We start from the raw sequence: 27585 nt of genomic DNA, 5'->3' as shown, positions 1-27585 counted from the left end.
TTAATCGTTTAGTGCTTTTCGATTTATGGGAAGATGCAAGAATCTGGCTCATTGAAATTATACCTTAGATATGCATCTTAACTATTTAGAGCCAGTATCGTGTTTTTCTCCTGGGCGCCCACTATCTGGGTGCGGCAGTGGCTGATGGCTTGATGGCAGGCAATAGTCACTGTTTACTGGAATGGAAGTCAACATTCTTTGTTTACTGACAGGGCAGGGAACATTTTTGTGTGTGTGCAAAGTGGCTATTTTCTCTGCCTGGAAAACTCCTCAGAGTTTTGCTTCGGGGGCTCAGCTCAAGGGTCACCTCCTGTAAGTTCTCTTTGACCATTTTCATCTAGAGTGGCCATCTCTCAGGAACTTCTCCAGTTGTCCAGTGGTTAAGACTCAGTGTTTCATTTCAGGGGGTTCAGGTTCAGTCCTTGGTTGGGAAACTAAGATCGTATATGCTGCAGGGTGCGGCCAATAATTAATAAAACCTTTGAAAAAAAAAAACTGCCTTATGATCCAGCAATCCCACTGCTGGGCATACACACTGAGGAAACCAGAAGGGAAAGAGACACGTGTACCCCAATGTTCATCGCAGCACTGTTTATAATAGCCAGGACATGGAAGCAACCTAGATGTCCATCAGCAGATGAATGGATAAGAAAGCTATGGTACATATACACAATGGAGTATTACTCAGCCATTAAAAAGAAAACATTTGAATCAGTTCTAATGAGGTGGATGAAACTGGAGCCTATTATACAGAGTGAAGTAAACCAGAAGGAAAAACACCAATACAGTATAATAACGCATATATATGGAATTTAGAAAGATGGTAACAATAACCCTGTGTACGAGACAGCAAAAGAGACACTGATGTATAGAACAGTCTTATGGACTCTATGGGAGAGGGAGAGGGTGGGAAGATTTGGGAGAATGGCATTGAAACATATAAAATATCATGTATGAAACGAGATGCCAGTCCAGGTTCGATGCACGATACTGGATGCTTGGGGCTAGTGCACTGGGACGACCCAGAGGGATGGTATGGGGAGGGAGGAGGGAGGAGGGTTCAGGATGGGGAACACATGTATACCTGTGGCGGATTCATTTTGATATTTGGCAAAACTAATACAATTATGTAAAGTTTAAAAATAAAAAAAAATTTAAAAAAAAGAAAAAAAAATATCAAAAAAAAAAAAAACAAAACCCTGAAAAAAAATATTTTTAAAAGTGGTCATCTCTTCCCACACTTCTGCACTCCCACCCTGCCACTGTACCCCTCACTATCCTATTTTATTTTTCTTATCACTCGCTTGTAATTATCTTATTCAATTATTTGCTCATTACCTCCCTATCTTGGTTAGTATGTAAACTCCAGGGGAGAAGGTACAACAGCTCTGATGATTGCATCACCTCCAGGGTCTAGAACCCTATTTGGCACTTAGCAAGCCCTCAACAAACTTCTGTGCGAAACAATGAACAAACGAGGAGCTATGTGGTAGTTTAATTTCCTCCTTCTCCTTTAAATACCCTCCAAGTAGACCCACCTGGATTATAAATCCGCAGGACTAGGTAGAGGGCGTTTAGCCTCGCCATTGGCCGGAATATTTGTCGTTGCTGCTGGCAACCACTGTTCCTCACCAGTCGTGTTGTCGCCCCGGCCCGGCCCCGCCCCTCTCCGCCCCGCCTCCGAGACGCCAAGTTTCTACCCAGTGGTGAAAAACTACGCTTGCCCTTTAAGCGGCGGGGCTTCTAGTCAACTTCGTCGGCGGCCGCCGGAAGGGGAAGTTTCGCTGCCGAACTCTCCCTTGCTGGTCCGAATTCGGTGGCGCCACGTCCGCCGGTCCCCGCCTTCTGCACCGGGGGCTGGGGCGGCTTCCGCCTGGACATTTTCCACTCGCAGAGCAGGCCGCGTCGTGAGGGGGCCGGGACGGGGAGTCGGGCGGCTGTGCGCATCCCGGCCACCGAAGAGGCGAAGATGTCGGACATCGGGGACTGGTTTAGGAGCATCCCGACCATCACGCGCTATTGGTTCGCCGCCACTGTCGCGGTCCCCTTAGTCGGTAAACTCGGTCTTATCAGCCCGGCCTATTTCTTCCTCTGGCCCGAAGCCTTCCTCTATCGCTTCCAGGTACTGACCGACGACCGGGCAAGTGGCGCCTACAGACCCCAGGTGGCCCCGCCGCGGCGGAGCGTAGACTGGCCGGTTGCGGACGCGCGGTGCCTGGTGGGACTTGTAGTGCAGAGGCTCCCGCGGTTTAGGGCGGGGTCCTTTGGTCCGGGGGTCGGGTGGACGGACGGGTGGACTGCTGGCCAAGGGGTCCGAGCGTGGGCCTGGATTGCTGGAGACATGGAGGCTCCACGGTTTGGCCCGGTGGGAAGGGACTGATTTCGTCCTTCTGTTAAGATTGTGCTCCCCGCCCTCTGTGCCCCGAGAAGGCGGCAGTGGGAAGGTAAGACTGATAAGTTGTCGATCTGTGGTACGCCAGTGAGTGGCAGGCTGGGGCCACCTGGAGCACCTGCCCTCCGACCTCGCTCTGCCATCCACGTGGGTGGCATGTGGACGTCGCCTTGCTCAACCACCAGCCGAGTTCTTTTTATGTTAATGGAGTTTCTTCCCAGCAGGAGTGATTTGAAAGTCCGAGGTGCAAAGAGTGAGTCTGTTTATTTGTGTGTCTCCCAAGTCCTTAGTATCTGGCAGGTCGTAGTTGAATTTATGAAGGACCTAGTAAAGAGTAAATTGCTCCAGAAATGGAATCTTTTTTTTTTTAAGCATTCAGGAAACAGTCCAGGGTAATATTTCTGGTAAGCCAATATTAGTTTTCTGGAGGTTTATCTTTATTGACCGGATTCTGTGATTTAAATCTTTAATCAGTGCAGGTCTGATACTAAGATCTGACATTAATTTCAACACATTGTTTGGACTGTGGGTAACACTCTCTTGTCTTCTCTCTCTTCCCTGGCTATTTATTAGTTTTCTTTGCTGATTCCTCATCTTCCTGATCCTTAAATACTGTGGTGTACCCCAGGCCCTCTTTCCTGTATTCTCCCTAGCTGCAGGTGATCTCGTTTAGTTCATGGCTTTAAATCATTTCTACAAGCTGAAGTTTCTCAAATACAAATATACATACTTTCAGTCCAGATCTGTCTCACTTCCAGACTTGTACGCCCAACCATATACTTGAAATGACTACTTAGATGACTAACAGACATCACACACTTAATGTGTCCAACACTATACCCTTTCCCCTAGAAGTAAATAGCAACTCCATTTTTAATAGGAGCTCAAGCTAATAGTCATGGAGTCATCTTTGACTTCTCTCACATCCCACAGTCTGTTAGCAAATTCTGTTTACTTTTAACAAATATCCAGAATGCAGTCCCTTTTTATTCTCTGTTGCAAGCCATTATCATACCAGCCTTGTTCCTTTCAGTCTTAACTCTAGACAGTTAGAGTGATCCTTTTAAAACATAAACCCATGTCCTGTCGGTCTTCTGCCCAGATCCTTTTAATGTCTTCTCAACTGATTGAGTAAAGTTCAAGTCCTTTGGCCTGCACGGCCCCCTACTGCCTCTCTGAGCTCATCTCCTACTACTCTTCACCTTGTACATTAGGTTCCACAGTGGGATCTTTCCTGTTTCTTCAGCACCAAACTCCATCCCTCCTCAGGATATTTGCATGTGATGTTTCTCTGCTTGAGTACGATAGACATAGTGTACCTCCTTACCTCCTTCAAGTCTGCCCAAATGCCACCTTATTGACATTTATGATTGCTCTAAAATAGTGCCTCTCCTTCACTCTGTCTCCCTTACCCATAATTTTTCTTGCTGCATATCAGCCCTTGATGTTTGTCAGCCTGCTTCCCTTCAGAGAATAAAACTCCACGAGCACCACTTGTCTTGTGTACCACTGTCTTTGTTACCTGGATCCGTGTTTGGCACATAGCAAGTGCTTACTTATTGGTTGAATGCATGGAACCAGTGCTGGGCACTAGGGGTACAACAGTGAACAGGAAGAAAGTAAGAGAGAGGCATGCGATGGTGACTTTGATAGAGTATTCTAGAAAGGCCTCAGAGAATATATTTGAACTGAAATCTGAAAGATGAGCCAGTTTTGGGAAGATGTGGCTCTGGGGACAGTCTTGCAAGAAGAAGAAATAATAAGTGAAAGGCTTAGAGGCAGGAATTAGAATCAGGAAGAAGACTGAATGGTTAGGACAAAGTCAGTGGGAGGGATGAGGATTAGTAGGGAGGACAGAGAGATAGCCAGGGGTAAATACAATAAAGCAAAGATGGAAAAGTAGGCTGGGGCTCGATCGTATACGGCTTTGTGGTTGAACTTTAATTTGAAGGCACTAGAAAGGCAGAGCCTTTTGAGCAAAGGACTGAAATATTCTCTTGGCTACTCGTTGTGGGGTGAGGGGAGGCCCTAGTGGCTCAACAGTAAAGAATCTGCCTGCAATGCAGGATTTGATCCCTGCATCAGGAAGATTGCCTGGAGAAGGAAGTGGCATCCCATTCCACTATTCTTGCCAGGAATAATCCCATGGACAAAGGAGCCTGGAAGGCAACAGTACCTGGGGTCGCAAGAGAGTCGGACACAACTTAGCGACTAAACAACTCTGTGGGATGGACTTGGTGTTGTGAATGGCGGCAAGGGAGAGCTAGGTAACGGGACCAGAGAGATAAGTCAAGTTAGAATGCAGGAAAGATGGTGATTTGGACCAGGGTGTCTCAGAGATAGAAGTGGATAGATTTGGGAGTTGGAGTGGGCAAGATTGCAGCCTAATGGATGCAAAGGGTGAATGGCTGAAGAAGCAGATCTCGAAGAGGTCACTGTTTTCACAGGAGCAACTGAGTGGCTGGTGGAGCTCTTTTCTGAGATTGGGAATGTTTAGAGAGGCCGAGTTTTGGGGGTGGAGGAGGGTATGATAAAGAGTTATATTTTGGCCATAGTAAGTCTAAAGATCCTGTAGGCATCCGGGTGAAGTTCAGTAAGGCAGTTGGGTATTAGAGTATGATCTGAGTGTGCAGCCAGAATTGCATATTCTTTTCTATTTGTTTTGGTGAAATGTTTGTTGCCTGGGTAAATGCTGTGCACTTTTGCCCAGTGGCATGTTAGGTAATGTGCAGTGGTCATAAATGATCGTAAATAGTAAATGGTCATAAATGAGAAGGGCCTGGTCAAAACTGGCTGTTCAGCTCTCCTTGCAAAACCTTGGTTACATCTGTAGTCAGCTTAGTAAAAGCAAGTCTTTCCTACAGACTGTGCCAAGTCGCTTCAGTTGTGTCCGACTCTTTGCAACCCCATGGACGGTAGCCCACCAGGCTCCTCTTCTGCGTTGGTAGGTGGGTTCTTTACCTGTAGCACCATCTGGGAAGCCCTCTAATAGATTCCAGGTGTATAATGTTAAAAACGGTGAACCGATCAGAAAGGTCATCATTCATGTCACACTTTGCATAGTTCTCCTACCTTCCTTGGGTTATTTCTTGTGGGCTTGTTATCCTGAGAAGGGGGGGAAGCTGTTGGCGGGAGGCAGGACTGTGCACTGACTGCCCAGGTGTGGAGAGACCAGTATCTGTCCTTTCTTTCTGCTGCTCTGACTCCTGCTCTTTCTGAACAAGTTTAGCTTTCAGACCCACCTGGAGGAGCTCATTTCAGCTGAAGCAGTTGAAGGAAAAACCACATCTGAGAGACTGATGGATGGGGGCAAAGAGTGTGTTATGTGCTTTGTGCAAGAGGCTCATTTTTTTTCTTTAAAATCTGCATCTTTGAACAACTTGGGGATGGTCGATTTAAAATTGTGAATTCATGTTGGAAGTGAGAAAGGTTACTTTTCCTCCTTATCCGTGGGTTTCCTGTGAGAAGCTTGTTGATTTGGAACTCTAACATTTGTAATGTTAGTTCCTTAGTTTGGGTAGATGGAAAGGCATAGGTGTGTGTTAAGACTCATTGTACTGTTGTCCACAGTTCTTCATCCTTCACATCTCACACCCATCAATCAGCTAGTCCACAGGGATGAAATGGCTCCATATTGGTCCCTGATTAACTGGAAGAGAGATGGCAATTTGCTGCTGCCCTTGTGGTTTCTGAAATGTCTTTCAGGGCTCCCTGCATGGGGATGTTTCATTTCTTTGGGCAAAATAACATCACCTTCTTACATCTGTGTTGGCTTCTTCCTAGTTTACCTCGTTGAGCCCCCACAGTCATCCTGAGGTCAGTGTTACCCCAGTTGATAGACAGCTGCTGTTTCAGTTTCTATTTTGGTGAGTTTCGGATAGTTCTCTTAACTCCTTTGCATAATATCTACCAAAATACACACTGAAGTATTTAACAAAACATTTTTGAGCGTGATTTCTTTCTAACCAGGCATAGCAAATTATTGTTCCTTTTCTGTGAGAGTAGAAAGACTGTGGATTTCAAGTAGTTCAGTCATGGTCCCCAGGCCTGGCTCAGCCCCCTTGCTAGTGGCATGCCCCCAGGAAAGCTGTTTGTCCTTTTTGAATATTGGTTTCTTCACTGAAAGTGTGTTAGTCTCTCAGTCGTGTCTGACTCTTTGTGACCCCCATAGATTATATAGCCCACCAGGATCCTGGAATCCTGGTGGCAAGGGAATTGCCAGGATATCCTTGCCAGGATTCCCCAGGCAAGAATTCTGGAGTAGATTGCCATGTCCTTCTCCAGGGGATCTTCCCGACCCAGGAATCGAACCTGGGTCTCCCACATTGCAGGCAGATTCTTTACTATCTGAGCCACCAGGGAAGCCCTCTCTTCACTGAAAGTGGGGATAATTTATAAGTTAACTCTGTTGTCACTCCATTGATTATGACATGCTCCTTTAATATTTTTTGGAAGAGTAGGAAAGTACAAATTACACTAAATGAATGTATTGATTATAAGGCACATCCTAATTTTGGGGGAAAAAATGATTATCTTCAAGTTGAGGAAAAATGTTATCTACTTCATGCCTCTCTTATATAAAACATGTAAAAATGTTTGTGAAGTGCCCAGTAAATAGTCTGGTGGATAATCGATTAAAAAATAGTGCCTATTTTTATTTATTAGCCAATTCCTGCCTTTGCTGCCTTCTCTCCTTGAGCAGTAATATTCTAATTTTAATTTGTAATTGAAATGTAACTATGTAACTGCTGAATTATTTTCCTGTCCTATTAAAAGCATCGTGACTGGAAATGAGAAGATACGAACTCTCAATTTTTCTTGTTTCCAGGAATAATAAAAACTGGCACCAGCCAAATCGGTGTTCGGGCCTGGTGCCATATTTGCCAGGCTTTTGCTCATGTTATTGCATTTAACCTGATGACAGCAAGCCTAGCCGCCTGACACCTGAGTGTGTTGGGAGAAGCATTATATAGACACATAACTGGGAGGGGAATGAACTTGGTCTGGGGGCTGAGCATAGAAGTAGCTTCAGGGTTTGGATTTAGAACTTTAGTGGCAAGTGTTCTGGTATGTACAGGTTTTAAATCTTTCCTTTGCAGCGCTCTCCACATTACATGGTTCTGCTGTGGTCTGTAGCTAAGGTTACCCATTAGCTCATAGCTTCATTTTTAAACTTTTTGTTGAGTTACAGTATACAGGCAGGATATGTGTGTATACATGGGCTTCCTTGGTGGCTCCGCTGGTAAAAAATCTGCCTGCAATGCGGGAGACCTGGATTCATTCCCTGGGTTGGGAAGATCCCCTGGAGAAGGCAAAGGCTACCCACTCCAGTATTCTGGCCAAGAGAATCCCATGGACTGTATAGTCCATGGGCTTGCAAAGAGTCGGACGCAACTGAACAACTTTGGCTTTCATGTATATGTGTAAAGTAATTGCCTTGTAGCTAGCAACCAGGTCAAGACACAGAATATTGCCAGCATCCCCCAAGACCTTCCTCCTGCTCCCTTCTGGTCACTCTCATCTCCAGGGGTAACTACTGTCTTGACTTTTGATACTGTAGATGGTTTTTGCCAATTTTCTTAACTTGTCCATAAATGAAATTACACAAGTATTTATTTTTGTGTGTCTAGCCTCTTTTCAGCAGTTTGAGAGTCACCCACATTGTTGTGTGTGGTTACAGATTGCTCATTCTTGTATTGTTCCCTTGTGTGAACACACCACCATTTATTTACCCTTTCTTCTGGTAAGAGGGTTTTAGGGGGAATTCTGGCTTTGGCTAGGATGAATAGTGAACACTTCTTGGTGAACATAAGCATACATCTATATCTAGGAGTAGAATTGATGACTCCTAATAGCTAGTCCACAATTGAAATTGAGTGGGTTTCATTTGTTTTTCTTGCCTGTCTAGTATTCCCTTCCCTATCCCCTTTCCCCCGCCTCCGCCCGCCCCAAAAAAAGGAAAAGCTGGAGTTTGCTAATACCAGCATTTGGCACATGGGGCTCTTCTTTCTTACTTACTTGATGACCCATGTAGAATTTTTTTTTTAACTCCAAATCAACCAGTCCTTACTGTTGCAGACAATTTTTTGTTTCTGATAGTATTAAAAAAAAAAAAAAAAAACTACCCTAGACTCTGGATGGCATTTGTAATGTTTTCAGTAGCACGTTGGCACGTTGTTTGGGAGATTTTCATTCAAGGATGGTTGAACTAAACACTCATCAGAAGTCGCTGGACCAGTAGCTGACGCTGATGAACAGTGTCTGGTGTTTCTTTGAAGGCCTCTATGCCAGGGAGCACATGGGCTTCTTGCCCCCATTAAGTGGGGAACTCTGGGCATGATACCTCAGCTCTAATGAGGGACCTAGCTTTCCTCTTGAAAAGGTGAGTGGTGATGTTTCCTGCCTTGGGGTTTCTGTGGAGTTAAAATAAGATGCTTGCCTGTAAATCCCATGCCCTTTTCACTGCCCCTGGCTGTGTCTTAGGGATCAGGGGATCAGTGCAGGCTTTCTAGGGTCGAAAAAGTGCCTTTACCACTCCCAGCCTTGAAAATAAAGCCATTTCCTTATACTAACTGTCTCCATACCCATTAGAGGAGAGGAGAGCATTTAGTTGGCTATGTTGTTCAATGGGGATTTCAAAAATATATTACATTGTGTCCTTCTGAAATGATGAACTATCTCCTGGTGTTTTCATATTATAATTTTAAAGTAATACAAAGATAATTCCAAGTCCCTTAGGTCAGTGAGAGCACGTATAACTCAAGGGTAAGCTTAATGAACTGGGAAAAAAAGTGCAGTATTTTGACAGTTGCTGATTTCCAAAGCACAGGTGCACACAGTGGCTGAAAATAGTGTTGTGTCGTCAGTGTTGATGAAAAATGTAGTCGGAAAAACCTGGAGGTGTCTTTTCCAAAATCAGGCCTCGAGTAACGTAGAAGAATGTGGGGGTAGATTAAAATGGGAATTTGTAAAAACCAGGTCAGCACGTGTCTTCTAAAAGATATTGTAATGATAGTGGTGCACCCACTTTTTTTTTTTTTTTTGGTAAAGCACCTTTTTCATCTACTTTCTTAATTGCAAGCTTTGACAAAATCTGTGAGTCAAGGAAGGAGAGAGTCAAAGACAAATGTCACAGGTAGATGAAGATGCAAACTCAAAGGTCTAGACATTTCCAAGGCCCCACGGGTTCCTAGGAGCCAAGGCCACAGCTCTCTTGCTTCTGGTCTTTTACCCCCAGTGTTTTTCTGAAGTAGAGAGTGTGAATTTGTGGGCTTGCTCTCAGTTCATTTGAGGATTCTACAAGCCGTATAGTAGTACTGAACATTTTTACCAATTTTAATTATACCTCGTAATAATGATGTCACTTGTGAGAGGCTTTGTAAAAATAGAGGCTTAGTGTCATAAACTCCCGAGTCTGGCTGTCTGGGACAAACTTTTCTTAGCTCTACCAATTATTAGCTATTGCTTAACCTTTTTTCATCCTGTTGCCTCATCTATAAAATCCACCTCTTGAATTAGGGCATGCACGTGAACATAATAGCACATTATTATTTTTTTTTAAGCCATTGACCAAAATGGATAAAACCAAAGAGGATATCATTCCTCCTTTACCATGGAAACTGTGGCTGAAGAATGATAACATGTAAGCCCTGGCTGAAATCTCTTGTCTTTTCAGATCATTTCCAGGGCTCTTTCTGTCTGACTGTTCTGTTTCTGTGATAAAATTGTGAATAAACCCAAATGAATTTTAACCTGTGTTGTTTTACTGGTTTAAGCACAAGGTTGCTGGAAAGTGACTTTTCACGGTATGAAAAGTGCATTTTCCCCCACTAGGAATGAAGCTCAGAGGGTTACAGTCCTGTACTTGGAGAATGTGACCTGCCAGCCATGCCTGGCCAGGCCCCACAACGAATGCCCTCTGATCCAGCCACACCCAGATTATTAGCCGTACCCATTCATTTATTGTGCTCTCACAGTTCTTTGAGAGTTTGTACTCATTTTTCTGAGACTAGGGTTCCCTTCCTTGTGCCCACTCTTGCTTCTTTGAACAGGCTCCCCATTATTGAGACCTCCTTGATATAGGGACCCCGTCTTTCATACTCAAGGAGTAAGACACACAGCCGTCAAGCCAAAAGCCAGTGTTACGTTGGCTTTTCCAAAAGTCTGGGAAGGCTGCCATCTTCAGCCACTACTATTTGATGTTCTGGAGGTGTTAGCCAGTAAATTAGACAAGAATAAGATACACAATGTTATTTACAGGCTTCCCTGATAGCTCAGTTGGTAAAGAATCTGCCTGCAAGGCAAGAGACCCTGGTTTGATTCCTGGGTTGGGAAGATCTGGAGAACGGATAGGCTACCCTACTCCAGTATTCTTGGGCTTTCCTTGTGGCTCGGCTGGTAAAGAATCTGCCTGTAGTGTGGGAGACCTGGGTTCAATCTCTGGGTTGAGCAGATCCCCTGGAGAAGGGAAAGGCTATCTGCCCTAGTATTCTGGCCTGGAGAATTCCATGGACTTTATAGTCCATGGGTTCACAAAGAGTTGGATATGACTGAGTGACTTTCACTTTCACTCAGAGTTGAGTACTTGGACTGCATTGAGAGCCTGGGGTCTTAACCAGTGGACCACCAGGGAAGTCCTGATACTGTACTTCAATTTTAAATTTTTATTTATTTATTTTTGGCCACAGTATTCAGAATCTTGGGCTTCCGGTGGCGCTAGTGGTAAAGAACCCGCCTGCTAATTAATGCAGGAGATGTAAGAGATGCTGGGTTGGGTAGATCCCCTGGAGAAGGGCATGGCACCCCACTCCAGTATTCTTGCCTGGAGAGTCCCATGGACAGAAGAGCCTGGCAGGCTGCAGTCCAGGGGGTCATAAGTGTCAGACACGACTGAAGCTCTTAGTATGCAGTGCACATTTGAAATCTTAGTTCCCCCAACCAGGGATTGGATCCACACCCCCTTCAGTGGAAGCGCAGGTTCTTAACCACTGGACCACCAGGGAAGTGCCCTATGATTCATTTATGACAGGCATAGCTGTAAGCCTCATCCTAGTAAGGATTAGCCATGTACTTCTGTTGTATTGTTTTCAATTTGTCTAGAAGTATGTATTGTTTGTTAAATGATGCCATCTTAACTCCATGGACTTGCAGGTTGATGGGACTGTAGCTGATAAAACTTTTCAGTTGTTTTCTTAAATTATATTGGTGATAGCTCTTATCACTGAGGAGAATGTTTTGCAAGGGTTAATTTTGTTTAGTTAAAAGGAAAAAAAAACCCTCAGCTTAGAGAAACTAACAGCTGTGTTTTATTTTGATCTGGACAGATTTGGAGGCCAATCACTGCCACCTTTTACTTCCCTGTGGGTCCAGGCACTGGATTTCTTTATTTGGTCAATTTATACTTCTTATATCAGTACTCTACTCGACTCGAAACAGGTATGTCATCCCTGGTTTTTCTAAGTGTTGTTTTTGTCTGTTTTGCTAATCCGTGTATGTATGTAGTGGAGGCATTTTGAGGGCAGTGAGCATATATAAAGAAATGACTCAGGACTTCCTGGTGGTCCAGTGGTTAGGAGTGAGCGCGTTCATTGCAGGGGGCCCAGGTTTAATCCCTGGTCAGGGAACTAAGATCCCACAAGCCACGCAGTATGGCCAAAAAAAAAAAAAAAGAAAGGGCCTAATGATGTAAACGTTCCGTAAGTAGTAGCTCTGCCAGAACTCTACAAGACACTTAGATTGTTTGATTTTTAATCCCCACAGGAGCATCATGGGGTGTCGGCAGCAGCGTCACCATTTTATAGGTGACAGAGATACAAGGGCAGAAGTTCCCACATTTTGTTCATATCCTGAGTGGCTAGGTGGTTTACCTCTCACTTATCGTGACATCTCCCTCATTTCTGTCACATGGCAATCCCTGTTTTTTAAGGCACAGTTGGGCTGAAGTGTATACATCTCCTAAATTGGTGTTGAAAAACACTACCTTATTGCAAGTAAAAGCCTAGACTTCTCTGTAAGTGAAACACTCAACTTTTTTTTTTATTATTATTAATTTATTTTAATTGGAGGCTAATTACTTTACAATATTGTGATTTTTGCCATACATTGACATAAATCAGTCATGAGGAAACACTCAACTTTTAAAAAATATATAGCTAGGATTTATTTATTTTTTGCCATACTGCGTGGCATGTGGGATCTTAGTCCCCCAACCAGGGATTGAATCCTGGTCCCCTGCATTGGAAGTGTGGAGTCTTAACCACTGGACTGCCCGGGAAGTCCTGAGAGTCATTTTTAAAAATATACTTATTTATTTTGGCTGTGTTGGGTCTGAGCTGCGGAATGTGGGCTCTCTAGCTGTGGCATGTGGGCTTAGATGCCCCACAGCATGTAAGATCTTAGTTCCCTGACCAGGAATCGAACCCATGTCCCTCGAATTGGAAGGCAAATTCTCAACCACTAGACCCCCAGGGAAGTCCCCCGAGAGGCATTTTTAAAAACAACTTTATTGGCCTATAATTCATATACAGTTCTACCCATTAAGGTGTATAACTCAATGGATGTTCACAGAGCTGTGCAGTCATTGCTGTAATGCGTTTTAGAACATTTCATCACTCTACCCGTTCCCCATTTCTACTCAGTCTCATTTCCCCTGACCCTGCTGCGGCCCTCAGGCAACCACTAACCTATGTTCTGCTTCTTTAGGTTTGCCTCTTAGGAATTTCTTATAAATGGGATCATATAATCTGCAGTCTTTTGTATGACTGACTTCTTTCACTTAACGTGGTGTTTTCAAGGTTCTTCCGTGTAGTATTTATGATTAGCACTTCATTCCTTTTTTTTTTAATTTTAAAAATAATTAAAAAAAAAAAATTTACCTGGCTGTACTGGGTCTTAGTTGCAGCATTCGAGATCTTTAGTTGTGCCACGTGGGATCTAGCTCTCCAACCGGGGATGGAACTGGAGCTCCCTGCATTGGGAGTGCAGAGTCTTAATTGGGAGTCCAGTCTTCTCTAGACCATGAGGGAAGTCCCTCTTCATTTCTTATTGCCAGGTCAAGATGCTGTCGTATGGATTTACCACATTTCGTTGTTCCATTCATAAGCTGAGGGACATTTGACTTGTTTTCTCTTCTTTGCTTTATGAATAATGCTATACCAGCATTCATGTAGAGAGGAACTTTTGAGATCTTTCAGTTTAACCCTCTCAATTCACAGACAAGAAAACCATGGTCTGGAGCGGTGGTGACCTGCCCCACAGGTCACAAAGCCGTTTGAGAAACACAGCTAGGACTGGAGCCCAGTTTACTGACCCCTGTCTGCCTTCCACCATACAGTTTCAAGATAACATTGCGACAAAATGTTTGCCACCTGCGTTTTTTCCTGCTTGGCTATTTTAAGTCTCTAGCAGTGTTGGCTGGTTTATAAGGATTCTGATGTGAAACTAGAAGACTGCAATTTGAGGACCAGTTAATTTGTAAATTTCCAGTTGCAAGCTTGCCAAATAATACAGTACTGTAGTTTATGTAATTACAGCATTTTACATATTCAATATAAAGAATCCTTAGAAATCACAAAGCCAAAACCACAGCAAAAGAAGCACAGCTGTTACTAGAATTTAGAGATTTTGTGAAGAGTTTCAGCTCTGATACATCATCCTGATCCCCTCCCATTAAGCATCCTTAAAACTGTGGCTCGAGTGTGCCTTTGAGGTGGGGTCGGGGGTGGATAAGGAAAAGAGAAGCGACTTTGGCTTGAAATCTAGTTTCTTTTAGGTAGATTTTCTTTCTGCCTTTCTGATACTTGTTAGGTTGTTATTGTTACTTTATTTTTGTCTGTTTATTGGCTGCGGTGAGTCCTCGTAGCTGCGCTTGGGCTTTCTGTAGTTGTGGCAAGCAGGGGCAACTTCGCTGTGGTGCGTGGACTTCTCACTGCGGTGGCTTCTCTAGGCAGCCCACGGGCCTAGAGCATGTGGGCTCAGTAGTTGTGGCACAGGCTTAGCTGCCCCATGGCATGTGGGATCTTCCCAGACCAGGGATCTAACCAGTGTACCCTGCAGTGGCAGGCAGATTCCTTACTGTTGGATCACAAGGGAAGCCCGAATTTATTGTTTAATTAAAAAATTTTAGGTTTTAAAGGCTGGTTTCCATTTATAGTTATTAGAAAATATTGGCTACATTTCCCACGTTGCACAGAACCCCCTTGAGCCTGTTTTACACCTAGCAGTGTGTGCCTTCTGCCCCTCAGCTCCGTATTGCCCCCCACAACTAGTAACCACCAGTTTGTCCTCTGCCTCGGCGAGTCTGCTTCTCTTCTGTTATATTCACTAGTTTCTTATATTTTTTAGCTTGTTAGGATTGTTTTTAAACAGTGGACTTTGTATCATGTCATTGTGATGGGGTGTGGAGGGGAGGGGAAGTGGCCGAGATAGAGGGACCTTGGCCTCATTCGATTCTTTCCTCTGCCCCACTCCTAGTCTGCCAGCGGGAGGCGTGAGGACCATCCTCAGAAGGGAAAGCGGGGCTGATGTCCATTCTTCGGCCCGTAATAAGACAGAGCCCAGGACGTGGTGTAGCAGAAATAACCCTTAACTAGTAGTTAGGCTTCACTCTGCTTCTAAAAGCCAGGTGGCTTTGGTCAGGTAGCTGTACTTCCTCGTCTGTAAAAAGGGGTTATAGGTCTTCTCCTTCTCCCTCACTTGGGGGAGGAGGAGGAAGAATCAAGGCTGCGGAAAGGTGTGGCTTTGCGCTACTCTCCCCACCATCGTTGTCTTTTGCTAGAGTGTGAGCTCCTGGAAGATGGAGACTGAATCGTCTCAGTAAGCCCAGTGCCGGACCGAGAGGTAGCGTGTGTGTGTGTGAGTACAGCCTCGTGGGGAGGAGTCACAACGGTAGGCAGTATGGACGTGATTCCTCCCGATAGAGCTTACGGGCAAGTGGGTGAAGAAGGGATGAGCCAGGCAATCACAAATGCGCCTCCATCTCGTGATGGGAGCTGAGAAGGAAAGTCCAGCAAGCAGGCTGTGAGGGGCTTCGCAGTAGCTGTGACCTGACTGTCCTCCCTTTGGATCTCTTCTGGCTCCTGCCAGTTGAGCAGAGCATGTAACGGACTGGAATTCAGTCAAGAGGGCACAGATTAGCCTCGATTCCCAGGTGACTTTCCTCCACAGCTTTACTGCAGACATGGTTTTAGGCTGTAAAAAATGTTCTTTTGCTTCCGAGGAGTGATTTAAAAATATTCTCATGTTTTTGCTTCCTCTATAGTTTTTTGAAGTATTTCTCAACATTGAAGTTCCTTTGTTCTGAAATTCCGAACCATGACATTTGACTTATTTTTGTTTCCAGGAGCTTTTGATGGGAGGCCAGCAGACTATTTATTCATGCTCCTCTTCAACTGGATTTGCATCGTGGTATCCTTTCATCTGTTATTTGGGGCCAGAAGTAACCAGTTGTTTTTTTTTTTTCAGGTTTGGGAAATAGGCAGGAATCTGTAGAACATTTCCAGTGGTAGTTATTTGCATCTTTATTTACTGTAGTTAATGATTAAGAATCATTAAATCTTTCCAGTAGCGGTTGTAAATCACATAGTCCCAGAGTGATGCCTTCTCTTGCTGTTGTCTTTGTGGGGTTTTTCCACATTTGGTTGACTTTGATTACCGTCCCCTCTTCTCGTTCCCAGTTCTCTGTGTTCTCGGGTGTGCCAGCTTGTTGACTGCAGCACAAAGAGATTCTGTGCCGTGAGACAGCTTTCGAAAGCTGCGGTCCTTATCAGAAAACTAATTTACAGCCAGCATCCCTTCCTGACTTCAGTGCCGTCCGGTACCTCAGTCCCTCTGTGAGGGCCCGGCGGGCCTCTCTGCTTGCTGTGTATCAGCTGCGGGTGTCAGCAGCTTTGCGGCTTGCAGACCTTCCCAGGTGGTGAGTGCGGCAGAAGGGGCTTGTCGGCTCCAGCCCGGTGCAGAGTTGGGGAGCTCAGAATGGCTCTGGGGCTCAGCGTCCACTGAAACCTGACCAAGAGCCTGAAAAGTGTGGCACTTTGCACGCCCTTTCCCCTCTTCTAAGGGAAGATAAAAAGCTTGTTTTGGACTTCACCTGTGCTGGGGAGCCCTGAATGAGAGTAGAAGCATTAGCTATTTCAGGGGGCACAGGCCCCTCCATCTCCTAATTGCAGTGGCAAGGCACAGAGGACACAGGCGACCAAACTGAATCATGGGCCAAAGCAGTTAATTTCTAGTTTCTTCATCATTGGAGAGTCTAATAGTGTGCTCACAGTGACGGTGATTAGATACCTTTGTGTTCTGGGATGTTTTAAGCAACCTGAACAATAGAGAAGTGTTTTTCCTTCCGGAAACTGGAATGAAATGAACTTTTATTAGGTGTGGAATGCTGTGTTTGTGTCTGATCTTTAACTTGACGAACCAAGATTACTGGCTTAGCAATGGATATGCAGGTAAGTGTCCCTTGAAACTGTTTGCCCTTTCGTATGTTTCAGATTTATTGTTAATGTCCTTCGACAGAAGTTTAAACTTCGAAAAAAGTTTCACTTGTATTACATTGCATTAATTATATGGTATTTTGAAGATTCTAACGTGAGTTACCTAAATCATTACTTTCCTTGCTCATTTCTGGCTTCTTTATTAAGTGTGAACGTTGAGAATGATGGTTATCCATTATTTTCTGTGCATGTACATGGATGTGTATTTTTTAAAAATAGAGAATACACCAAAAGTAAAGCTTTTTGCATATTTTTTTCAAGTAACAGAACTTGACCCTGGTATTTCTGAATCTATCCCAAATAATGTAATTGTATTTTATTAGAGGATTTTAAAGCATGCATTGCATGTTTAAGTAAAAGGGCTGATTTATAATTGTGGTGAGTTGAATTTCTTTTCTGCATTTTGAATAGCCGTGTGAGAATTTATTTGGAGGAGAGAGGTTAAAAACAAAAAAGATGGATTCACGCTAAGCCTCTGTTTTTAGCCTTATCTTTACACGTTCACTTCTTTTGTTGCAGTTGCTGATGATTCCTCTGATCATGTCAGTACTTTATGTCTGGGCCCAGCTGAATCGAGACATGATTGTGTCATTTTGGTTTGGAACACGATTTAAGGTACTCTAACCTAGTTGGGAAAATTGCCTTTTCATCTGTCTCTGCAGAGATCTCGCTTTTCCGCCCAGAGGTGTACTTTCTGACATGTCCGGCAGAGGTCACTGCAGAGCAGTAAACCATCAGCAGGCCCCGTCTCCCCTGCTCAGCTCCCCTGGATTTCTTTAGTCAATCCCACCTCCTTTGCTGACCTCACTCCCTCTGGACCTCAGGCCCCTCAGGCATGTGTCCTGAGTGATCTCATGGATGTGAGTGTGGTAGAGGGAGGGAAGGAAGGATACTCAGATGGAGCCCTCCCTTTAAAAATCTCTTCTTAATCATTCCCGTTAGGTATTTTACACTTACGCTGAAACAGATTGGGTTTTTGCCCCCCCAACACTTCCCTTTGTGCCTCCTCTCACAGTTTTCCACCTGTAACATCGTTTTGATTTTCTTCCTCGTGTAAATCCTGCCCATTCTTAATCTGAGTTGGGACTGAACATATTTCTTCCTCTCCTGCCTGGAACTGGTCTTGCCTTTGTGCTTCTGAAATATTTTGTGTTCTTCTTACAGTCCTTACCACATTCTGCCTTCAAGTTATTGATATGTAACCCTCTCTTTCCAAGTTTGTGATATTTTTGTAACTTCTTTAGTTCTTAAGTATGATGTCTTGACTCTGTTAAGGGGTGTTAACCTCAAGTAAACAGGCCGCCAGATATATCTCCAGACAAGATGAGTTTACTGGGGACCGGTAGAGAGCTTCTATAGCCATGGCAAGCCACATCCTAGTCCCTGCAGCCGGTGATAGGAGAGTGCTTTTATAGAGAGAGGAAAAGGAAGTCAAGAGGGCTGTGATAAACAAAGCTTTTCATTGGCTGAGTCCTTATAAGGAAAGAAGTCTGTCTTCCTGTTGGGCTCAGCTGTTGAAACAGGACGTGAGAGCTCCCCCTTCTGGTCTCCCAACCCTACTTAATTGAGGTTTCTGTTCATAAATTTTTCACAGGGGCTCAAATGTTGAATGCATCTGGAGAGCTGTCTTATTTAGGAGAGTAATAGTTCAAGATACTGATGTATAATTTGATAAGAATTCAAAGTAACCGTGAAATACGTAAAAGGAGACTCTAAAACAATGAGCTGTTTTATAGTTGATTGGTAACAATTAGCTGGCTGGAGCCTTCCTGTGAATCTTATTGTGGACCATTTTTTTATTAGCATCCACAGGCCATTCATCTACTTTCTAAAGCTGTTTGTTATAATTCAGCAGGTCCTGTATTGTAGCTGAAAACTATGAGCAAAGTACTGTCTCTCCAGTTGCTAACATACGAATAAGTATAATTTTAGATGGGACGTTTCAAGTATACTAGGAGTGATGCTAGATTGAGCTAAGGAATTTCTGCAGTGACTTTCCAAAGGATGTATAAAAACCCTTGTCAGGACAACCTTACCCAGTTCAGCCCCCTGGCAACTGTATCCTCTGCAGGTGTAGTTATTCATGTTTCTGTATATTCTCTCCTAGGCTTGTTATTTACCTTGGGTTATCCTTGGATTCAACTATATCATTGGAGGCTCGTAAGTGATAGTAGATTTATCTAATTTCAAAGTAACCCTTGGAAGACTTCCATTATTCTTTATGTTCCTTCCCTAATCTTTATAACGCTTTGAAGATTCTCAGCATTGATGATGCTTTTGAAATAATTTCATTTGGATGTAATCGATTAAAATCGCAGGGCTTTAGGCACATTTAGCACTGAATGGTTTTTTGTTGCTGTTAGTTTGTTGTCATAGGATAGCTTCCATATATGTGTTTTCAAATAAATATTTATTTCTGGATTCACTGTCCAGATTGAGCAAGTATAGACCTAATTTTATCTGAGCTGTCTCCTCTGTGCATAAAATTCATATTTTAATTTTTAAGGCATTTCCAAAACGCCTTGGAAACTGCTCACCAGTCACAAGAATGCACAGATTCTCAGATGGGAAGTTTTGTCAGTGGTTTGATAGTACGAAAGTTTGGGCCAAACGGTCAGATTTCTAGTCTGGAATTAGACCTGAGGCTTAGGAAAACCTTGAAAGGATCCATTCAGAATTTTGGAAGGAGGATTTCAAGATGTGGCTCTTCTAAGAACTCCCATTTCTTACACTTCAAAATATTTTTAATGTTTTAAAACAGATTTTGATAGTACTAGTTCTTAACCTGGTGATGTCTTTGCTCTCTGGGGTTCTAACTTCGGCTGCGTATCCCTAGGCAGAAGGGAATGAATTGGGTAAACAGACTCTGTTAGAGCAGAGCAAGTCCTGGGCTTTGGTCTGGGAGCAGTTGTAGAAACTGATGAGTCCCTAACAGGAAGGATGTTGCAGGTGGAGACGGAGAAGGATGTGTAACGGTAAGAGTGGATCTGTAAAACCTTGAAGTGGCTTACATGTCAGCCATGGGAAAACTGAAGAAGGGCCATGCTTATTTTAGGTTTACAAGGTGAAGCTTAGCTTTCCAGAGTGATCTCTGTGGTGTCCTACAGTCGGGGACACAAGAGGCGAGGGAGACGTGATCCATGGCTCCAGGAACAGGAGGAGCGGACATTTTTCATTCTTCCTTGCTCCTGTGACTCTCTCTTGCCAGCCTTCAAATATACCCCTGTTTTGCAAATACGGTGTTTGTGACTGAAAGCGTTCAGAAGCTTACAACTTCCCCCCACCCCTTCCTGACGCAGGAAAGTAGCACAAACAATGTTTTGAGAATGGGCTGGGGCTTGAAAAGATGTCAGAGAGGCAGCTGGCCTTGAAGAGCCCAGACACCATTGGTTCAAGAGGATCGATTTTGCTTCTCATTCAGAATGTGCACGCCCCTCAGACTGCACAAGGGCTCACTGTTGAGCTGTCACAGACTCCCAGGACCAGAAATGAGCTGCCACGAGGGATCTCTTCTCCCTGCTATTAGTTAAAACTTGCTGCGGCTCACTTTACTGCTTGAATGTCTTGAAACTCATCTGGCTCTCTGTTTGCAGGGTCATCAATGAGCTAATTGGAAATCTTGTCGGACATCTTTATTTCTTCCTCATGTTCAGATACCCGATGGACTTGGGAGGGAGGAATTTTCTATCCACGCCTCAGTTTTTGTAAGTGCTTCTACCCCGTCTTGTTTGACAGTGCCCACGGTCGTCTGCCTCCCGATAAAGACTCCATGAGGGGTAGGAGTTCCCTCTTTGTCTGATGGGGAAAGGGTGAGCCAGCCAGGGACTTGCCTTGGTCACTCCAAGCTGAGGCCCGCTCTTCTCCTGGAATCTTCTTCTATCTATAAAACCCCGAAATGGCCTGTATGTCAGCCATGGGAAAACTTAAGAAGGGCTGTGTTTATTTTAGGATTGCAAGGTGAAGGTCAGCTTTCTAGAGTGACCTCTGTAGTCTCTTACAGTCAGGGACACAAGAGCCTGAATCCAGGCTCCAGGAGAAGAACAGGGAGCTGTGGGCTCTGTTGAGCGGGCGGGGCGCTCATGTGTGGCTCCAGTATGAGCATTAGGGGGCCAGGGTGACAGAGGTGCCAGTTTTACCCAAGATTTCAGCTGAGGAAGGTGTAAGAGGGTAAGTAGGTCCACCGGTTAGCAGTTTAAAGCATTTGTATATTTAGTATCACAGACCAGAACGTTTCGAGGGCTTCGCAGTGTTACAGTGAGAGGCTGGAGGGCTGTGTCCTGCTGCCTGTCCTGTTAGCAGGGTGTACTTAGGGAGGAGGCTGAGGGCCCATCTTGGGTTTGGAGGCAGACTTGGGTCGGAGTCCCATTCCCCTCATCGACCAGTTTGGATATTGGGAAAGTGACTGAGTAAATTCCCCCCAGCTTTCTTTCGAGTCTGTGAGTTGAGGGGTGGCCCCGTCTCGCAGGACGGCCGGAAGTGGGGTTCACCCTCGCCAGCACAGTAGCGGGTGCTCAGTAAACGTAAGCTCTCTCAGCCTCACTCCTAAAGTTGGGGCGGGGTGGGGGGCGGGATTCTGATGCACACTCCCACCCGCTCAGAGATGCTGACACACTTAAGTGTGTAAGCAGTGTGACCATCCTGTCAGGGAACCAAATGGCTGTTGGAGAAGGGGCCAGTAAATCGCCATCTGGTGTCGCAGCCGGCCTGACAGTCTCTCCTGATCTCTGGTCGGGCATATGTGGTGAGAGCTTGCACTTAGAAGCTTAAAAAAAAAAAAAGGCGAAAAAAACCCTTTTCACGTCTTGCTCATTTTAATGTTGTGCAGTTCGCCATTCTTCCAAGGGGCCAATGAGGCCAGTAAAACGTGAGTGCCTCCCCCTGCCCTCACTGTCATAGGCTAGAGGAAGGTATTTGAAAATCCTTCATTGTGAAATATACAGAGAAGTAACACTATTGTTGTGTATGTGTGTCTTTTTCTTCGTTTTTCTCCCCCCTTCATTAAGAGCATGAAAAGAAACTTGTTTCTCGTCTGAGTCTTGAGTTGCCTTCAGGCTAAAAAAAAAACTGATGACCAATCTGCTTTCTAATTATCAAAGGACACAATAACAGCAGGCTTGGATTTTTAATCTAGGTTTATCAAGTCTGATGGCAGATGCATCATTAAAAAAAAACAAAACTTGTTGCTTTGGGGGGCAGCCAAGAGTTATTTTACTTTAAACGGCTGTATTCTGATGTAATGGCTTGGAGACATTTCTCAGTTGTGGGCAACAACATGTATGCGATTCTAGTGGCAAAACCAGCAGCCCACTGGAGCCTGCCTTCCTCATGAGCTTTCCCTGTTGGTGGAAGCCCTTCTGTGAAATTTTGCATGAAGATCAGATGACAAAATGTAGCTCCTTACAGAAGCAGTAACTGCTTTGAAATTATCATAAATCTTTGTTGATTATGTATAATTGGGTATCTTTTTATACTAATTACTTGCATTTAATTTCACTATCTGTTTAAGCAGTGGCGATGGCTTCCATATTGTCTCAGAGTCAGAAGCAAAGCAAGACAGCCCTGGCGTTGCCTTTTTTAAGTCTTCCAATTTATTATATACTTTGGAGGAATGTTATTTGTGCCAGAACGTTATGCATGTTGGGAAACCAGTGCTTGGAAATACATGTTGATTTAATGATCAAGCTGAATTTGTTTAAAAGGGAAGATGTGAATTATAGAATTCTAAGATGTATCACTGTTTTGCATTCTGCTTAGAAACGTAGACAGGGACTTCCCTAGCAGTCCAGTGGTTAAGAAAACGCACTGCCCTGCAGGCAGCAGGGCTTCAGTCCCCGGTTGGGGAGCTAAGGTCCCACTCGCTGAGAGGTAAGGCCAAAAAAATAAAAGGTAGACGGATCTTCTTCCGTTGTTTTTGTTTTTACAAGGCGATTAATTGTCTTTCTGCAGAGGGAACGTACAGCTAACAGGGTTGATGTGTAAAGACACGAGGACTTTGGTCACTAACTGCTATCGTCTGAATCAAGCGCTCTACGCTATGGGTGGCGGCAGGTGCGGGCTGTGGGACGGGGTGTGAGCTTGAGGCAGGCTGCCTGGGTTTGAATCCTGCTTGTCACTTCAGAAGAGCTCGACTCAATTCTGCCTCAGTTTTCCCATCTATAAAATGGGGTAATAGTAGTACCTGTTGTAGGGCAGTTGTGAAGATGAGATGCGTTTTTAAACAAGCAGTACCCAATGTGAGGGAAATGCCTTATGATAAGGTTGAGCTCCTCAGGCTTCCTGCTGTGGGCAGGTCACCCCTCGTGGTTTGTTTTTGGTGCCAAGTGAAAGTGAAGTTGCTCGGTCACGTCTGACTCTTTGCGACCCCATGGACTGTAGCCTACCAATCTCCTCAATCCATGGAATTTTCCAGGCAAGAGTACTGGAGTGGGTTGCCATTTCCTTGTCTGGGGATCTTCCCGACCCAGGGATTGAACCTGGGTCTCCCGCACTGCAGGCAGATGCTTTACCATCTGAACCACCAGGGAAGCCCTTGGTGCCATGAGGGGTTTAAAACGGGATATCAGATCACAGTCTCTGTGCTTCAAGCCAAAAATCAAAGCATCAGGATCTGATAAGTGGAACAGGTGAAAATAGATGCTCAGTTGACTAATAATCAAGGAAGGGAAATTGTTGGAAAAACTACTAAGAGCATAGAGTCCTGGGTTTACATTTTCTTAGCTGTTCTGTGACTCTGAATTTATTAATATGTAAGTTGGGAAATCAGCTAACCTTTTTGGGCCTCAGCTTCAGGCCCAATGAGATGGAAAGAATGCAGTTGAAGGACACACAATGAATGAACTTGAACACATGCCCGAACTCCAAGACAGAAAGCCGCCTTCTCCACTGTCCCTTGATGGCCGCGAAGAACCCAGTTGCATCATGGAGATGCCGTGAGGCGCTCAGACACTCTGGTTGCGGATTTGTCCTTGGAACTGAATTTACTTAGGGCCCTTTGAGCAAGCTAGCTACGTATTTATATAAACCAAGATGCTATATAGATGGTTCTTTCTGGTTGCTGGGCTTGTGGGTGTTGACGTTTTTGTTTCCATACTTACTGTTCCCACATAAATTGTTTTTGTAATCAGGAAAAAAAAAATTCAGAGTGTGAAGTTAGTGTGAAACCTTAGTTAAAAAAAAAATCATAAAAAGTGAGTGCCTTCTGTGGTCAGGGCATGGAGTCCACCGGGACTTTGGACTGTAGCCCACCAGGCTCCTCTGTCCTCGGGATTTTCCAGGCAAGAATACTGGAGGGGATCCTCCAGGGGATCTTCCTTCAGGGGATCTTCCCGACCCAGGGATTGAATCTGTGGCTTCTGCGTTGCAGGTGAATTCTTTACCCACTGAGCCATCAGACAGTTAAATGAGACATTGTCCTCAGCCTCTCCGTGGCCACAGATGAACGTAATTCGATGTGACAGATGCCATGGGAACCCCGGGGAGGGAGATAAAGATGGACAACTACGTGGAAATGACTTTGTGGTTTTCTCTCATTTTGTGTCTCGTCCACTCTGCTCCAGGTACCGTTGGCTACCCAGCAGGAGAGGAGGGGTGTCGGGGTTTGGCGTGCCCCCAGCTAGCATGAGGCGAGCGGCCGATCAGAACGGCGGAGGCGGTCGACACAACTGGGGCCAGGGCTTTCGGCTCGGGGACCAGTGAAGGAGCGGCCTCCGGCCTGCCCACCAGCCTCTCCACTCAGATGACGTTTCCTCCCAGCTCGGGGTGGCCTTCACCACTGAGTTCTAGCTGATGCTGTTGGATCTGACCCACACTGAATGTAGTCTTTCAGAACAAGACAACAGTTTTTTAAATCCTGGGGAAAAAAAAAAAGTGTTCCTCGAGTTTCATGATTCTCATTCAAGTCCTTACTGCTAAGAAGAACAAATTATCAACTGTGCAAATTTCAGAACTGGCCGTATTACCATTATTATTAGTATTATTTTTGATGTCTTCTTTTCCTTTTCCATCTGAGTGATGGGTTTTGGCAGGTCCGACTCTGCCGGCAGCAAGCTGGGTGTCTGGCATTGGGTCACCAGACCCCTGTCCACGGGGCTCTTACCTCTTCCTCACACACACGTCTCCTTCCTCCTTTTTCCCTCTCCCACATTCCCAGCTAGAGGAGTCTGCCTGTAAAATGGTTCTGCCTCTGACCAGCTCTTTATTTATTGACCTTTGCCACAGCTTGGCCACAGAGACCTGTTCACAGCGTTTTGCAGTGGCAGAACCGTAACCCTAGGGCAGAAGCCAGAGCAGTGGACGAAGAGCTCCCTCGGCCTTTGGAGTTGCCGTGACCTGCTGTCAGTTGTCACCGTTTGCCACCTCATCAGCTATTTTGATTAAAAAAAATAAAAGCGCCGCTGAGTCAGCAAGGACTCCAGATCGGTATTAATGAGGCACGAGAGGCCCTGCTAGGTGTTCTTTAATCCCAAGTTAAGCGATCAAAACTAGTGGGGTTGCACCTTTCATAGGGTCTGGGTTTTACCCGGGATAGGCATCTTGTGTAGGGCGCTATGTGTACCCAGAATAGTGGGTTTGCATTGTGCTAGAAAATTCCAGCTCACATTGGCCACAGGGAGAAGCTCTTGTGGCATCTGGTCATTAATCCTGCTTTGTTCTCATTCTGGGTATATGTTTATTGAGTGGAGGGGAGAACTTTAAACCCTATTTAAGTTGTCTTTTTTTGGGGGGGGATAAACCAGCCCCCCATCTTCACCCCCATGGCCATATGCTTAAGTTAGTTGTGAGGAGGGTGCAGCTCCTTGTATGTAGATCTTATTTCAGGAGGTGTTATAAGCACATCTAAGTGAATCACGTAATTCTGGGTTGTAATGGCTTTAGACACATCTGTGTTTGAAGGGCTTTTTTATTTCGAGTCATGAAGGTACATCAGACCAACTTCAACACCCACAAGTCTACCCCCCCTCCCCCCCGAAGGTGGGCTTTTTCCATCAGAGCTAGGCTTGTCACCAAATAGTTTTTATTTTGAAGGCTATGATGTTCAGCACAGTTTTCTCATTTTATATTTTTATTCTGAAAGTGAACTGCTTAGGAGCAGTGCTGAGAGGCTGCCATACTCCTAGTCAACTAAAACGTCTCTGGACGTTGGCCGCGTGGTTCTGTATGGAAGCACTGTGCACTCGTAGGATGACTCTGAAGCAGTGATGTGTGTTATTCTAGGAAATGGCGATTTGAAAACAGCTCCTAGGTTTTCATGAGGCTTGTTTGCGTGTACCTCTCCATATTTAATTTATATGATAACACAGGAGACGGGGAGAACATGAACCCCAGCTGTCACGTGTTCTGCTGTTGACCTGTGGCCACAATAAAATTTACTTGTGAAATTTTAAAAGCCCTTCTTCCTATTATGTCGCCCTAGCACCCACCAAGCAGGAGTGGAGACTCTGTGTGTGTGTGTGTGTGTGTGTGTGTGTGTAAGAAGAATCTCATGGTAAGTGAGCTAGTTTCCTGCACGCCCTCTCAGCAGCTCAAATGCCCAAGAGCAAGAGTCTTTCTGAAGGTTCCAAGTGTTGTTTAGAATTCTTCAAGGCCAAGTGTTCACTACGTTCTTCCATTCAAGCAAATTTAAGAAGCTGATAATCGTATTAATTTTTGTCTGGATTACCTCGGAATAATTTTTGCCATGCGAGCTATTTGAGATTTGCTTTGGCAAGGCGAGACGTGACAGTGGATTCTCTTTGTGAAAGGGAAAAGAAATCCTGATTTTGTATAGAGATTCTTTTTTTGTAACTAATCTTTTTATTGGCAAAAACTATAAATTAAAATGTACAACCTGATGGTCGTCTGTCTTAAGTTTCCGTATCGCTGCTCTGCTGCCTCTTCTAGATGGGATGTGGTTTATGTAGCCAGTCATCTCTTGGTGTCCAGTGTGTGTTGCTGTGATAGCGACACAGCAAACATTTTTGTAGCTACTTTGGTTCACGTGCTGGAAAATACCTGTAGGATTCATTCTTGGAAGCAGGGTTTATAGGTTTTCATTATAATGAAGCAGGATGGGGCTTCCCTGGTGGCTCATGGTAAAGAGTCTGCCTGCCAGTGTAGAAGACACGGGTTCAATCCCTGATCAGGGAAGATCCCACCTGCCACAGAGCAGCTAAACCCATCCACCACAGTTACTGAGCCTGTGCTCTATAGTGCTGTATAGAGCCCAGGAACCACAACTATTGAACCTATGTGCTGCAGCTACTGAAAGCTGCGTGTTCTAGAGCCTGTACTCCACAATAAGAGCAGCCACCATGATGAGACCATGTACTGCAACAAAGAGTAGTCCCTGCTCGCCACAACTAGCGAGAAGCCTGCACAGCAACGAAGACCTAGCAGAGCCATAAATAAAACTACATATAAAAAAGAAACGAAGCAGCATGCTTCAGAGCATCGGATCAGGGTTTATATCTGATTGTAGTATGCTCTATGGCATTTCTGTCACCTCCACACATGTGTCTCGGTCTTAGAATTCACTTAATTCTCTTATTGTGAAACAACCCACAGGCCATTCTGGAACCATCCAAGTCTAGCCCAGGTCTTATGTGGGCCCTCTTCGTTTGTCACAAGTTGGGTGATGGGAAGGAGCAGGGCTGTGCATCCCCATCTCGTACTGGAGAAAGGCCGAAAAAATAGGAACTGCTGGACTTGTCTCGGAGGACAGCACAT

At 44.8% G+C, this 27585-nt stretch overlaps 1 protein-coding gene and 1 long non-coding RNA gene across 5 annotated transcripts; one reads left to right on the top strand and one right to left on the bottom strand.

The window, feature by feature from the left end:
* Window positions 1–2098, bottom strand: LOC147359568 (uncharacterized). Of its 3 annotated transcripts, none has more exons than XR_015140894.1 (2): window positions 1539–2098; window positions 1–479 (listed from the first exon to the last, which is right to left on the bottom strand). It is a non-coding gene; the product is annotated as an uncharacterized LOC147359568 (long non-coding RNA). The 3 variants fall into 3 exon arrangements; XR_015140896.1 differs by having other exon boundaries at window positions 1725–1860; XR_015140895.1 differs by having other exon boundaries at window positions 1339–1553.
* On the top strand, window positions 1805–26711 carry DERL1 (derlin 1). 2 transcript variants are annotated; one of them, XM_086337046.1, is made up of 8 exons: window positions 1805–2122; window positions 11716–11827; window positions 15732–15796; window positions 16810–16836; window positions 17401–17496; window positions 18989–19041; window positions 20475–20585; window positions 24438–26711. In XM_086337046.1, exons 1-8 carry the CDS (start codon window positions 1970–1972, stop codon window positions 24574–24576), a joined length of 756 nt encoding a protein of 251 aa, XP_086193172.1. In that variant the 5' UTR covers window positions 1805–1969; the 3' UTR covers window positions 24577–26711. The 2 variants fall into 2 exon arrangements, with proteins under 2 accessions (XP_086193172.1, XP_086193173.1); XM_086337047.1 differs by lacking the exon at window positions 1805–2122 and adding an exon at window positions 2179–2444.
* Window positions 26712–27585: the final 874 nt, after the last annotated feature.

This window comes from Bos grunniens, chromosome 14 (genome assembly GCF_055505025.1).
Source record: "Bos grunniens cultivar Pamir isolate PY7600 chromosome 14, Bosgru_T2T1.0, whole genome shotgun sequence".
NCBI classification, from domain to species: domain Eukaryota; kingdom Metazoa; phylum Chordata; class Mammalia; order Artiodactyla; family Bovidae; genus Bos; species Bos grunniens.
This window is presented reverse-complemented; position numbering and strand designations above follow the sequence as displayed.